This window comes from Cyphomyrmex costatus, unplaced genomic scaffold (genome assembly GCF_001594065.2).
Source record: "Cyphomyrmex costatus isolate MS0001 unplaced genomic scaffold, Ccosl1.0 scaffold123, whole genome shotgun sequence".
Taxonomy (NCBI): Eukaryota; Metazoa; Arthropoda; class Insecta; order Hymenoptera; family Formicidae; genus Cyphomyrmex; species Cyphomyrmex costatus.
This window is the reverse complement of record NW_017275207.1, coordinates 2,486,635-2,499,643: the sequence shown is the minus strand read 5'-3', so window position 1 is coordinate 2,499,643 and position 13,009 is coordinate 2,486,635. Positions and strand designations below refer to the sequence as shown.

General features: G+C 31.0%; 1 protein-coding gene across 1 annotated transcript in view; it reads right to left on the bottom strand.

The window, feature by feature from the left end:
- Nucleotides 1–13,009, bottom strand: part of Fhos (Formin homology 2 domain containing) — a 174,443-nt gene that overhangs the window by 18,882 nt on the left and 142,552 nt on the right. The window contains exons 13-18 of the mRNA XM_018548389.1: nucleotides 12,293–12,398; nucleotides 8,369–8,879; nucleotides 7,601–7,863; nucleotides 6,989–7,120; nucleotides 6,262–6,598; nucleotides 4,197–4,830 (exon numbers count right to left, since the gene is read on the bottom strand). Coding sequence (XP_018403891.1) covers nucleotides 4,197–4,830; nucleotides 6,262–6,598; nucleotides 6,989–7,120; nucleotides 7,601–7,863; nucleotides 8,369–8,879; nucleotides 12,293–12,398 — 1,983 coding nt within the window. The remainder of the gene's footprint in view (nucleotides 1–4,196; nucleotides 4,831–6,261; nucleotides 6,599–6,988; nucleotides 7,121–7,600; nucleotides 7,864–8,368; nucleotides 8,880–12,292; nucleotides 12,399–13,009) is intronic.

Sequence of the window (13,009 nt, the reverse complement as noted above, 5' to 3'; positions counted from 1 at the left end):
TTATCGTGCAACAAAAATACTCCGCTATAAAAACACATGAAAACACAATCAAAAACTACGAAACATTCGAATGTTACACAGATTCGTAAAAACGTAGCGTCAGAATATATTGAAAGTACGCCACTAGAATGGGATAAATGTAACCATGGCTAGCAAATATAGCCATTTGATTGCAAGTGGAGATTTATATATACGTATACTGACGACGTTGAATGTTCGTCGAAATTATCTGGTTAGAGATGACAGTTCTCCAAATAATTTCCAATATAAACGTAATAAATTTCACACGATAAAATCATAAAATTACCCTTTATTTGTAATAAATAAGTTTGCACTTATTCAAAACTACAAAAAATATATGTGCATAATGTCTAATGCAAATAAATTAATTTATGTACAAAAAACATAAATAAAAATTAAAAAATGTATCATAATACTAATATAGTATAACATTATATTATATACATATATTATATATATACATATAGTAGATCATTTAAATAAAATATCTCAAATAAAGATATATCAAAAAATAAAAAGTTTTACATAATTTTGAAGACAAATTTATATTAAGCGAAGCAAAGATTTAAAATTTGTTATTTTTTGGTATCGAATGTACATTTATTTAATTTTTTAAATTATAAATCAGTTTATAATAAAAGTCATCAAAGAATAAAAATACAGAATAAAAACTTTTGTAATGGATTTTGAAAATAGTACAGAACGTAAAATTCGTAAATCGTTTTAGTTATTTATAAAATAGTTTATATATTAAAAGTCGATATATATAGTAATGAAACGAAAGCAAAGATTATAATTATTAATATAATTATAATTGTCATAGCAGCATTAGAAACAACATCCTTTATTAATGATCCTTAATAAATAATTGATCAATTACAATAAAAAAATTTCAATACAGTGTACAGTACAGTAAAATAACAACCCCAAGAGAGTTACAACAGCGATTTACAAAGTATGTGAAGCAGTCTCCTTGAAGAAAGAAATACCTTCAGCACAGGTTTTATTAATTAGTACATCATTATATCAGCATAACATGATTGGACTAATATTCGTAATTAAACGCACTCAGAACACATGCATTTATATTAACGATCAATAAAACAACGCTGAAAGTTAAAGAATTAAGACTCACCTCCTGTAAAATTCCAGCATGCCATTTCGTTCATATTTTTTCGTGCGAGCACCAACAACATTGCCAAGAATACAAGAAGATAATTAGTCGTATTTCAGTAAACCACCATCACTATCACCACCCTTACTATTATCCGACCACCGTCATAATCGTTATTCATGATCATTATCATAACCGTTATCCTCACGCGATACGGTTAACTACGTTATTAAATTAGTCGACACTATTATACAGCGCTTATTCGATAACTATACATATGTGGCCGAACATAAAACTGAGAGAGAGTGAAAGTTAATAAGAATTAAACTTTACTTTAAAGTAAATCTCCTATTTTACATCCTTCTATGTTATAGAATAGGAAAGATAATATACGTGATATAAAAACATACGAGTATATGGTCATTTGACTTATTCAACTTTAAAAGCAATATAAAAGACATAAAATCAAAATAAGATTCGTACATCTACAAGTTGTGTATAAAATAAGAATTGTAGAAAGGCGTTATCAAGATCGCTTACTTTAAAAAAAAAAACTAATTATTTCAGGAATTGATTTAATTTTAATGCATATTTAATTACCTTTGTACTAATAATAAGTTATACATCAAATTTCAATCTAACGTAAACAAATTAATTTTAAAAATTGAGATATCCTTATTCAAGAAAAAATCAGTAATCATATAAAGAAATAAACAAAAAAAAATACAATAAAAATTCTTGAAATAAAACAAAACAAATTCAATTAAATTTTTAATATGTGTTATAAATTTTTAATTTGATAAAAAATATTTATTTCGCATTGTCACATTATAAAAACGAATTTCGTCTCTTCTATAAATAAAAATATGTCAAATTAGTCTTTATTATTACTATTACATCATCTCATTACTTAAATTGACCTTAAGTTTTCTGTATGATGATTATATTGTCCTTATGGCACAATTTGTGTACCATTTTCCTGACTCTTTTCCTATTAATTCGAAACATTTATGGTCATAATTTATGATATTACAGAACAAGTGCAACTGTGCACAACGTCATTATTTACGTCGAAGGCAAGTTTCCCTTTTATAATTTTGCTCCGTTTACACCTTTGTTTCGTCCCCAAAAGATTTGTAATTTTCTTGGCACGCGGCTAGTTTTTTCGTTGTTTTCTATGAGCATAGGTCGACTGTAATTATCGGTGTGCTAAGCGGGTTCAAAGGGCGAGAAAGAGCCTGTGTCGGAAACAACCGGAACGGAGAAATAATGCGGCAGCTTTCAGTAACGCTCGAAAAATACGCGCAACCAAGTCGCAGTCTCTCTACCGTGCAATATCTCTTGCTGCGATTTAGTTGCGCACAGACGTGAAATACACAGGTGAGAGGAAACCAATATACCCGCGCCGTGTAATTACTGCGGTAATTAACGACGATATTCTCTACTCGATTGCAATGCTTCAGTACAATGCCAGTGAGAAACTTTTATAGTTTTCTGGCGCGCATGTATGTGTATGTATGTGTAAAATCGTTTTGTAAATTATATATATGGTGACTATATTTTATCTATGTGTGATAGAAGAATTAGCAGTACACGTCACCATGTATATTTTCCCTCATATTTTACAATATTTTCTCTATACCTTTTCTATATTTCCTCATCAGATGTAAAATTGCTATGAATAATCATATATTATGTAGTTTTATGAAATTCAATGTATTTAAAAGTTAAAATTATAAATTTAAAATTTATATAAGAAGAACATTATTTATGATTTATATAAGAAGATTAAATTGTTTATTTCTAAAATTATACAAATTTAATCATAAGAGAGATAAGAGAATAGATAGAAAAACTTTATGAAAGTCAATACGTATACATATTTTTTTTTAATATTGTAGTACTTTATATCTTATTTATTTTTAAAGCTCCAAAAGCCATTTATATTTAAAAAGTAAGAGGTAAATTTAAAAAAATTAATACAGAAAGAAGTAGTATTAGAATAGAAAATATAATTAATTAATGCTATCAAGTTTCACTTATAACGGAAAAAAATTATTAAATTATCTAACGACACGAATTCAATCTAACGATCGAAATTAAATAAATTGGCGACATTTGATTAGTTCGGTCCCATATTTATGAAAATTGATTAGCATTTTAGAGTATAATATCTATACTTTATCTCTTAACATAGAAGTAAAATTTAATATTAAAAATTAATATTAAAAATAATATAAAACTTCTTCTTAAAATAATTGCAATTGAAGAGTTGAATATAATTGTTTTTATACTGTGGCCAAAAGTAACCAAGCAGACGCGATAGAAAGATGTTATCCCCTTTAAACACGTTACAACCCTAACCTGCTAGGCTAGATCAACAGTGGCGTTTATGTACATACACAGGATTAAGGTATACGCTTTGTGTACATTGGAATTTTAGTTCTGTGGAAAGGTCCTTGTAACAATCTTGCATAAATCAAAATCAGATATTCGTTTTTCGTATATTGCTACAAAATTAACGAATCACATAATGGCTATATTACTACAAGCAAATCATGAAATCAGTACAAATTACTAAATAAATTGGAAACTTATATGATTATGACTTTCTAATTGTGTTGTTAAATGTCATTATCAACCTTCCTTCAAGAATTTCTTCAAACGTAGTTTAGTATAACTAGCCCTAACCCAGTGAGAAATGACAATGGAATCAATGTCGAAACCATTGTCATTTCTCACTGTCCAATAGTCATTACTCATCATTATTTCAACGATAAGTGAAGCTCGCTTAAATAAGACATAAAGTAAAATTAAATAAATAACAGCAAAATATAACTTCCATTTTTACTTCGTTAAAAATTTTGAAGAATATTGTATAAAATTACAATGTACACTGCGCGAAAGTCAGTCGAGGGTAGACCTCATTTAAACGAGCATTGCTCTTTATGTTGTCCCCTTCAGCCGTCTGTTCGAAACGGTGAAACTCGCGGTTCATTGTACTCGTATAACGAAAACGACACGATCTACGTAAAAAAAGTAGTACATGGAGACCACTCACCTTGGTGATGAGATCCTTAGCGCGACTCTCAAAAAGATGCTCGAGCTTTTGTGTGTCGACGGCCACGGGCGTTAGTTCGTCCCAGATCATCTTGTGCTTGTCGAGCCGTGCAAGAATGTTGGGATCGTCTCGTACTTCCTTCCAGAACAGCTTTACCGTCTTCTTGCTCTTCTTCGCGAGCAACGATGGCGGACTCTTTGGCGTGTTGCTAGTCTCGTTAGCTAGTGGCGGTGGCCTCGACATCTTCAGGCTGATACCGAATGGCAACGGTGGACCTTGAGGAAGGGGCGGTGGCAATCTCGCTCCCAATGGCGGTGGCGGAGGTGCCAAAGCGTCTCCATTTGAAGGTGCCATCGGTGGTGGCGGCGGTGGCACTCCATTCATCACATTAGCAGATCCCAGCACGTCGATCTCATCTTCGGAATTTAGATCGGTGAAATCCAAGTCGCAAAGTGCCAATGGTCTCTTCAGTTTCTTCACCAGTTCCTCCCAGTGCAGTTCATTCTCCGATTTCTTCGTTTCTTGCAGTTTCGGCAAATTATCGCTGGTTGGCGACTTTAGTACGTCCGCTTTTGACTTTGACTTTGCTAGACCTTCTTTTGCCTTCGAGATCAATCCGCTCATATCTCCTATCCTAAAAACAAGCATAAAAATTGCTTAAATTATACATTTTATGTATAATTTAATGCTAACAATAGTATATTTTATGGAATAAAAGATAGAAAGCGAGAAACGAGCTACATTTATACAAGCTATTAAAATCAAATAAAATACACATATACATTAGAAATACATGTGGTTATTGATTTAATTGTTATATTATTCTCCAATATTGAATTCCTGAATAAATTTAATTATGTTAATTAATTGTTATATATGTACAAGAATTAAACAAAATTTAATACCGCAGCTTTAAATTTTGTTAAACACGGAAATAATCTCTACATTTAATTCTGATAATTCTGACAATATAAACTTTTATGTGCGTTTATAATATCAAAAATTAAAATTATTTGAATTAAATATATAAATATAGTATTATTATATGTATAATTTGACCTTTTCAAAAGCATTTCAATAAATTTTGTCTTCATGAAAATTTAATTTATTAATATCACGTTAAAGTATTTTAAATAAGCGCGTTCACTTTATTAGTAATATTACTTATCAACCACCTAGTTTATATATTTTTAAAAATTATCTGGTGACAAAAGACAAAAGATAAGATTTTTTTATCGATTTGTTGAAAGTTTCATATCTGACGAAGAAGTAACTTTTATATGAAACGTTGTACTGTTGCAATATCCCGTGTAAAATTAACTCGATAGAATTTCCGACTAAGGTACAAAGTTCATACGACTTTTCCAGCTTTCTAGTATCATTGCTGTTGTCAATATCTCGCGCTTATCCTAATATGCTACTTTCCACTTTTATCTGTCATAAAAGTTAAACTGACTTTTGCGTTCAAATATATTACATTTCATGTTTGATAAAGGAAACTTTTTAGTAAAATGCAGATTAAATTGATCGGGACAAGCATACAGTTACAAGGAGCAAGCTGTTATAAATTAATATTTTATAAACAATATTAAGTAAAAATCAATAGTATTTTGTAGTTAGTATTTTTAGTTGCCAAAGACAGCACATTTTTATAAACATATAAGATATATTATATTGTTTATACATAAACATATATATATATATATTATATACACATACATATGTATATATTTATATACATATATATCCTGATATATACGGTAGTGTTTCAGCTCTAAGAGAGAAAATTCCATATATATCAATAGAAATGATTTATATATATTAAAAAAAGGCTTAAATTTATTTATACATTTAATCTTCTACTAATTTTTTTAATACTCTTATCAATAACTTTTTCAGAATCTAATGAACTTTAAGACATTTTTATTATCTTATAATGTAGGATTTATGTAATAGGGAGTTTGTATTCTGAAGTTACAATACAAATATAGGAGCACAATACAAAAGATCAAATCAATTGAGTAGCATGCATTTGAAATAAAGGTAGCGCCTTTCCCGAAATTACCTGGAAACTTTCTCCTCCACAGGGCTGCTAGGTATAAGATTCTGTGCTGCCAACTTCTGAGTGAGATCCTTGACAGTTCCTTCCCTCTTAAGCTGTAGAACCACTCGACGATCCTCGTCTTCGTCGGTGTGATTACTCTCGTTGTACTCGACACCTTCGTTGGGACTTTTGCCGTACCATGGTTTCTTCTCCTCCGAGTCGAGCTTGTTCGCGGCATTCATCAAGGGCGTCAAGTCTTTTCTGCTGTTCGTTCTGGACAACTTGTTCGAAGGAGAATCAGCGTTCCTCTCATAAGAGATACCGTTTGTATATCGCAGATTGTTTGTTGCAAACTGACCTTTAATGGCAAAAAGTTGAAAATATTTATTGTAACAACAGAATATTGATTATTTTAAACACATTATTGATTATTTTAAACAATAATGTGTATAGTAAGATTAATAAATTTATTTTATTAAGTCTTTTTCGAAAAGAAATCTACTTCAAGAAGTAGATATATTTTATAAATAATTATACGCATATTCACTTTTCGACATATACACACATATTTTTAATCTGTTTATTTCTAAATAAACATATAAACTATGAAATAAAATAATTTTTTTTAAATAAAAATGTGATTCGTACCAGTGATAATCGGAAATATAATTGGGAATAAAACAAATAAGGTTTGAGAATGATAAAAAATATTCATGTAGAACATTTTAAGTGATCTTTAAACACTCACTTTCCTGATCATCGGTGTGACCAGCCGAAGCTCTCATATTTGCAGTAACTTCTTGTTGTTCTCTAATGAAGCTTCTCTGCCTCTCTGCACGTTCTCTTCGTCGTCTCAGAGCTGGTGTAACCCCAACATCCACTAAAACACACATAAAATAATATTTTCTCTATAAAAACAAATCACTTACGTATGTCTTAATACATTTTACATGTAAATTAAATTGATTACAAATAAAATTTTCTCAAAATAAATAAACTTTTTTTCCATTATATACAAAAATAAAATATTTATGCTAATGTGTATTGCATTTTCAATGAAACACATAAGGAAACTTAAAATCAAATGGTTTCAGAAAACGATTTATGAATACAATATAAAAATTTTACTCTGCACTCTCTAAAACTGTTACTCTTAAAAATTGAAAATTGAGCCACTTTTTATTAAGACTGGCTCAATTTTTATTCTTTAAAGTGAGATTCTACTCTATGATAAAAAAAATTTAAAGAATAGGCGTTCAAATTCATTAATGCAATCAAATTACTAACAAATTAATTTAGGATGTGCTCGTTTAAATTTTCAAATAAAAAGTTACAATTATCGAAAAAAAGAAATGATTACCTTTATTCTCTTTGTAACTACCATTGAGCTGAACTTCACCTAGATGACCCTGAGAACTTTGAGAACTACTTGATTCGTCGTCATCATCTGGTATGTTCGAATTCAAGGTGTTATTCAGCGTACTCACACCCAGAGAATGATTTAGTCGTGGACTCAACCGTGCATTCAGAGACATTGACAGGGGTGAATTACCCGTCGAATGCCTCCGAGACTTTCGCCTTTCGTGAGAATCCACTAGAGATTTTCGGTTTCTTAAAGTTTTTCTACGCAGCCAAAGAAAAATGTAGAATCAGAAATCTTTTAACCAAATTATTATAAAATTGTTATAAAATGAAACAAAATGTTTGGATACAAAATGTTTTTTCCCTTTTTTTCTAAATTACACATTTTCATCCAATATTTTTATTTCCAAATATACCAAAGATTTATATTAATTAATTTGGATACAAATCAAAGAGGAGATATCTTATTAAAATCGTCAAAATCATGTTTTATTCAACGTTAAATTGTAATTTACTTAAATTGTAATTTACAATATTTTTATATCTGAAGAGAGCTTAAATATAAAGTCGAAATATGTAGTAGGCCTAAGATAATGTTAAAAAAGTTTCATTATTATTTGATTGTATTAATATTAATTTTAAAATAGACGTACAAATTTTCTTTAATATTTTGACTCTTGCATGCCCTTTATAATACATTGTTGTATTTTGAATGTTAAGAGTCCTGTACTATCTTATCTATTTTTTAAATTGTAATATCACCTACCTTATATTGTCATCCAATTGGCGTATAGGCGATCCTCTGTCTCCATCTTCGTGATGCAGTACAGCTTCGTAAATTTGAAACTGCCTGAGCAGGTCGAGATCTGTGCCTTGTTTTGACATGTACCTCTGGATAACGCCCTCCATACCCTGTTCCTCCAGGCAGTCCACTTGATCGTAGTATGTGTCTTGATCGGGGATACCGTTCAAACACTTGTTGATCAAAGTTGTTGCGTATATAAGCAACTCTGTGTCGGCGGCATCATAATCCTTCAGGAGTTTCATTACATTAATCCACGGTACCACGCCCCTGGCTTGATCAACCGCCCTCACAGCCCTGACCAATAGCAGACTGTTTGTTTCCACGTATTCCACAAACACGAGCAGTAGTTTCAACGCCGTCTTCACCACCAGCCGAAAACGACTAGCAATTAACGTATATAACCATTCCACTGTCTGCCCATGTTCCATCACCCCGTTCATGCCGTCGACATACAGCATCACCTGGCCGAGTGCTGCATGAATGCAAACGAGTTGCGAGATTAAACACGGAGAGCGAAATTGTTCCAGACAATCGCGCATAAAGAGCCTTTAGCCGTTTTTCGTATATGTATCTCTCTATAGTGGATTTTATGGCAGGTCAAACAATATTAAGGCTCAAAGGATTCTCGAGATATCGAAAAAAGAGAAGTAAAAAGTTAAATGTTTTTTTAAATACAGTTTAAACATCCACTTTAGAAAGTTGACGGAGGTAGAAATTTTTATGCAAACAGATAACTGCTTCTCTTTACGATGTCATAAAATATTTTTAAATTACAGTCTCCAATTACGTTAAATATTTTTCACATTAAACGACGTTTTTTTTTGTCTAGGGTTTTAAATTTCTCTTCATGCTATATATACAACCATTAATCTTGCCTCTTAATTCGCACTGTGGCATCCCGCTATTTTTATCGAAACGCAAAAATATAAACGGAAACGTCAGAACGACGACCTCTGCCGATGCAGATATGCAACGAAAAATAAAAATACACCGTCGTTGCAACCGATGCGAAACCTATCAATCTCAGCTCAATCCAAAACGACGTTACCTATTTTTTACACCATGCCGCTTTGTTGTTTACGAAACTAATTTCCGACTCGTACTACGAACACAGGCGAGCACGACTGAAATTTAACAGATGAATTCCACCGATCGCGTAGGTTTACTCAAATTTTACCCTACATGAAATTATGGTTAAAAATATGCTTGCGCTTACACGTTATCGCTTAAAACACGCATATTCCAACGAAAGCCATTCTACACTGTACTCTAAATAAATTACGGCGCGCTTAGCATGTAAAATGTGCGAAAAAGTATAGAAGAAAACTGTTGCAAACACTCATAAAAACCGCTTTGTTCGAGATTAATTAGAAACAATAAAAAAGAATTAGAATCCCTTTTCCAACTCTTTGTCGAATAATAGTTATACGTGAGATGCAGCATGAAGATAAAATGCTCGAAAATCCAGTTCACTTATGCGATGCAAAAATCAAATAAACAAATATTACATTAAATTTTAAAGCCAATTAGTAAGTATTTGTCAAATCAAATATACAAGTTACTATATCGCGACAAATTATCCAAAATTTAATTCGGCAGAATCGATCTTGTTTGCGAGAATATTAACAATGTTTAATTTTTGTTAAAATCACGTTACACATAAAATATCAGAAATAATATTGAATAAAATAAAGAGTCAGCAATTTTTTTACTTTTGTACGGATATAGGTTATAATCAATATTTAACCTATGCAAATTTGGAAGCAATTAAATAAACAAGGCTTTCATCTCGATGAATATGAATACGTATATTAATTTTCTATAATCAAAATTTTGGTATTCGCGATCATGTGCTTTGTATACTGGCGACGACAATGTTCATAAAGCACGTTTCATCGGTTCCACGATAAATGTTAGTATAGCCGTTTCTATTATACAATCCATAAGTTATAATGCGAAATCTAATTAGAAGCCTAGATATTTAAATCACGCGACGTATGATCAAAGTATCAGATATTATTAAGTTGCAACAAAGTATTGTAATATTTAAATAAATAGATTACAAAATGCAACATACACGCTTGATATCATTTATGTAATATAATAGCAAACAATAAAGTATCTATTCGCGCGATAAGACTATATGTATAACTACTTATAATAAAAGTAGATAAAAAATTGAACTCTAATTAATGTAAGCACCTTCTGTAAACTGTAATGTGAAAAAAAAATTACGTAAGAATTTAATAATAGGAAGTTTGAGATACATATATAAAAAACCAGTAAATAAAATGATAAAGAAACATTGTTAAATTATGTTATTATCTAAATGCGAATAGAATAAACTCATTAATTTTATCTTAAAACGTACTCCTCAAAATGGCATTTGCGATACTGCGAAATTTTTGCTTTTCGTACTTTCTACAATACTTCTTTATTAAAAGTTCTTGATTTGTTTCAGCTCCCTCTAATACGTATACAGAGATAAACGCAACGAATGCATTATAAGATTACAACATGAAATTAGCGTGCTCACTCGCGTATAAGTTGGCGGTTTACAAAGTATTATACGAGTACTTGAATACGAGTTTAAGACACCGCACTCGAAAGGCACAATCAGGGAGCGCCATTCATAATTCGCGACGCATCGCGGTTTGACGAGTAGCTGCAAACCACCGTGACTTCTACGTGTTGACGCTTTCGTAAACGCGACGCGTTAACACTTGGTGTCACCTTCTCTCTCGCTGTACTTTTAGACGGTAATATCATCGTCGCCATGTACTTCTTGGAAAAGCAAAGATGAGGACGTTGATGTCTAGCTCGTTAAACATTAGCTGCATTACGCTGGTATTATCTTATCGTTACTTGCGGCAAAGTAGGAGCGCATAGAGAGCGTCCGTAGAGAGCACGGTGTCTACCACGAAATCTCGGTGTACATATACCCCGCAAGGTCGCATCATTCTCTTAACTCAATTTGCGGGTTCGCTTACGATACGTACTTTTCCGCCGTCTAATTGGATGCACCGACTACTGTTATTGAGGAAGTTATAGAATAATCATCTTCTGATATTATTATTGAATCTCGTTAGCGGTACGCCACAACAATAGGTATTTATTACAGGTTGTAAAAATTAATTGCGGATTTTCGCAGAGATCGTAATTAATAGACGAAATAGAAAAGATCGGGAATAGAGAGAGAGAGAGAGAGAGTTGTTACGTTCTTGAATAATAATTTAGAAAAAAAATGAAAAGCTACGAAAATGTGACAATTAGCCTTCGTACTCGGAATTAATTGTCACACGTTATATTTTTTCAGAATAAAACATACAATAAATACAGTTTTTATTTTAATGTCAGTTCAGGAAATAATAATATTTATAGTTTTGTGATACAAGAGAAATAACTATTTTAATCATAAAATACGTAATTTGTTTTCGTACCATAGTTTCTATACGAAAACATCTATGCTTTAAAAATGTATCGATATGAAAAAAATTAAAACTGATCGTCATTTAATCCCGACTCAATTTACCGTTTTTAACAAAAAAAAATTATTTCATAATCTTTGTTACAATAATAACTATAACTACAATTAGTATGTGTAATGTATTATTACACACATATTAAAAAAAATTGTTTATATATTTATAATTTACAAAATTTTCAATTTTAAAAATTAAAATATTTTTGTTAGTAAATCATTGTTTTTGAAAATATCATTTTATTATTACGTTTGTAGAAAAATCTCAATTTATTTTAAAAAAATATATTTTTTTGATAATAATAAAGGAATGGTCTAAATGAAAAAAGGTTTAGATTTTATCTGGAGTTGAAGATAGGCATTAGGGACATAAATACTTTAAAATAAATGAATAAAGTATTTACCTCGTAAAATGTAATTTTGATAATTCTGGTCGGCTTCGCTGCTGACTTTGATCAGGCAAGCGAGTCCGTCATTTTGCACAAACTCGTGCACCAAATCCTTGTCCTCCTGGAAAATTGAAATTTGCGATAAGTTAATTTAATTATAACTGAATGAGACAGCAACGTTAATTTGTGTTGATGCTCTAAAAGAGAAACAGTTTGTAGAAGTGTTTGCCTAAAGACCTGGATACATTTACCATAGCTAGACATGCTTTTTAATTATATCAGTACAAAAAGCTTTTAATGTAAAACTTGAAAAAATGTCACCCTACATGTTAAACAGTATGTCACGAGAGAGTGTACATACTTTACATTAAAATAAATGTAAAATCGGTCAGAAAAAATTATCAACAGAGTTCTTAGCTTTTTCAATTATAATAATTTATCGAATTTATTAGAACGTCAAAAACAATTCTTATATTGTTTATTACAAAAAATTTCAATTTAATCACAATTCATAGCACTTTCATGTTTTTACATTCTTTTTATGCACACGTAAGCTTTCCAACAAGTTGGAAGAAACTAGAGAGAAAATATAGAATAACTAATATAGCTGCTGATATCCGATCCTGACAGCGACGTCATGGTGGCGTGATTTACCTCTACATTACTATCTAAGCCCAACCCGCTCTACTGTGCAACCGGGGTTAAATGGAATTAGTTATGCCGCTTCAGGCG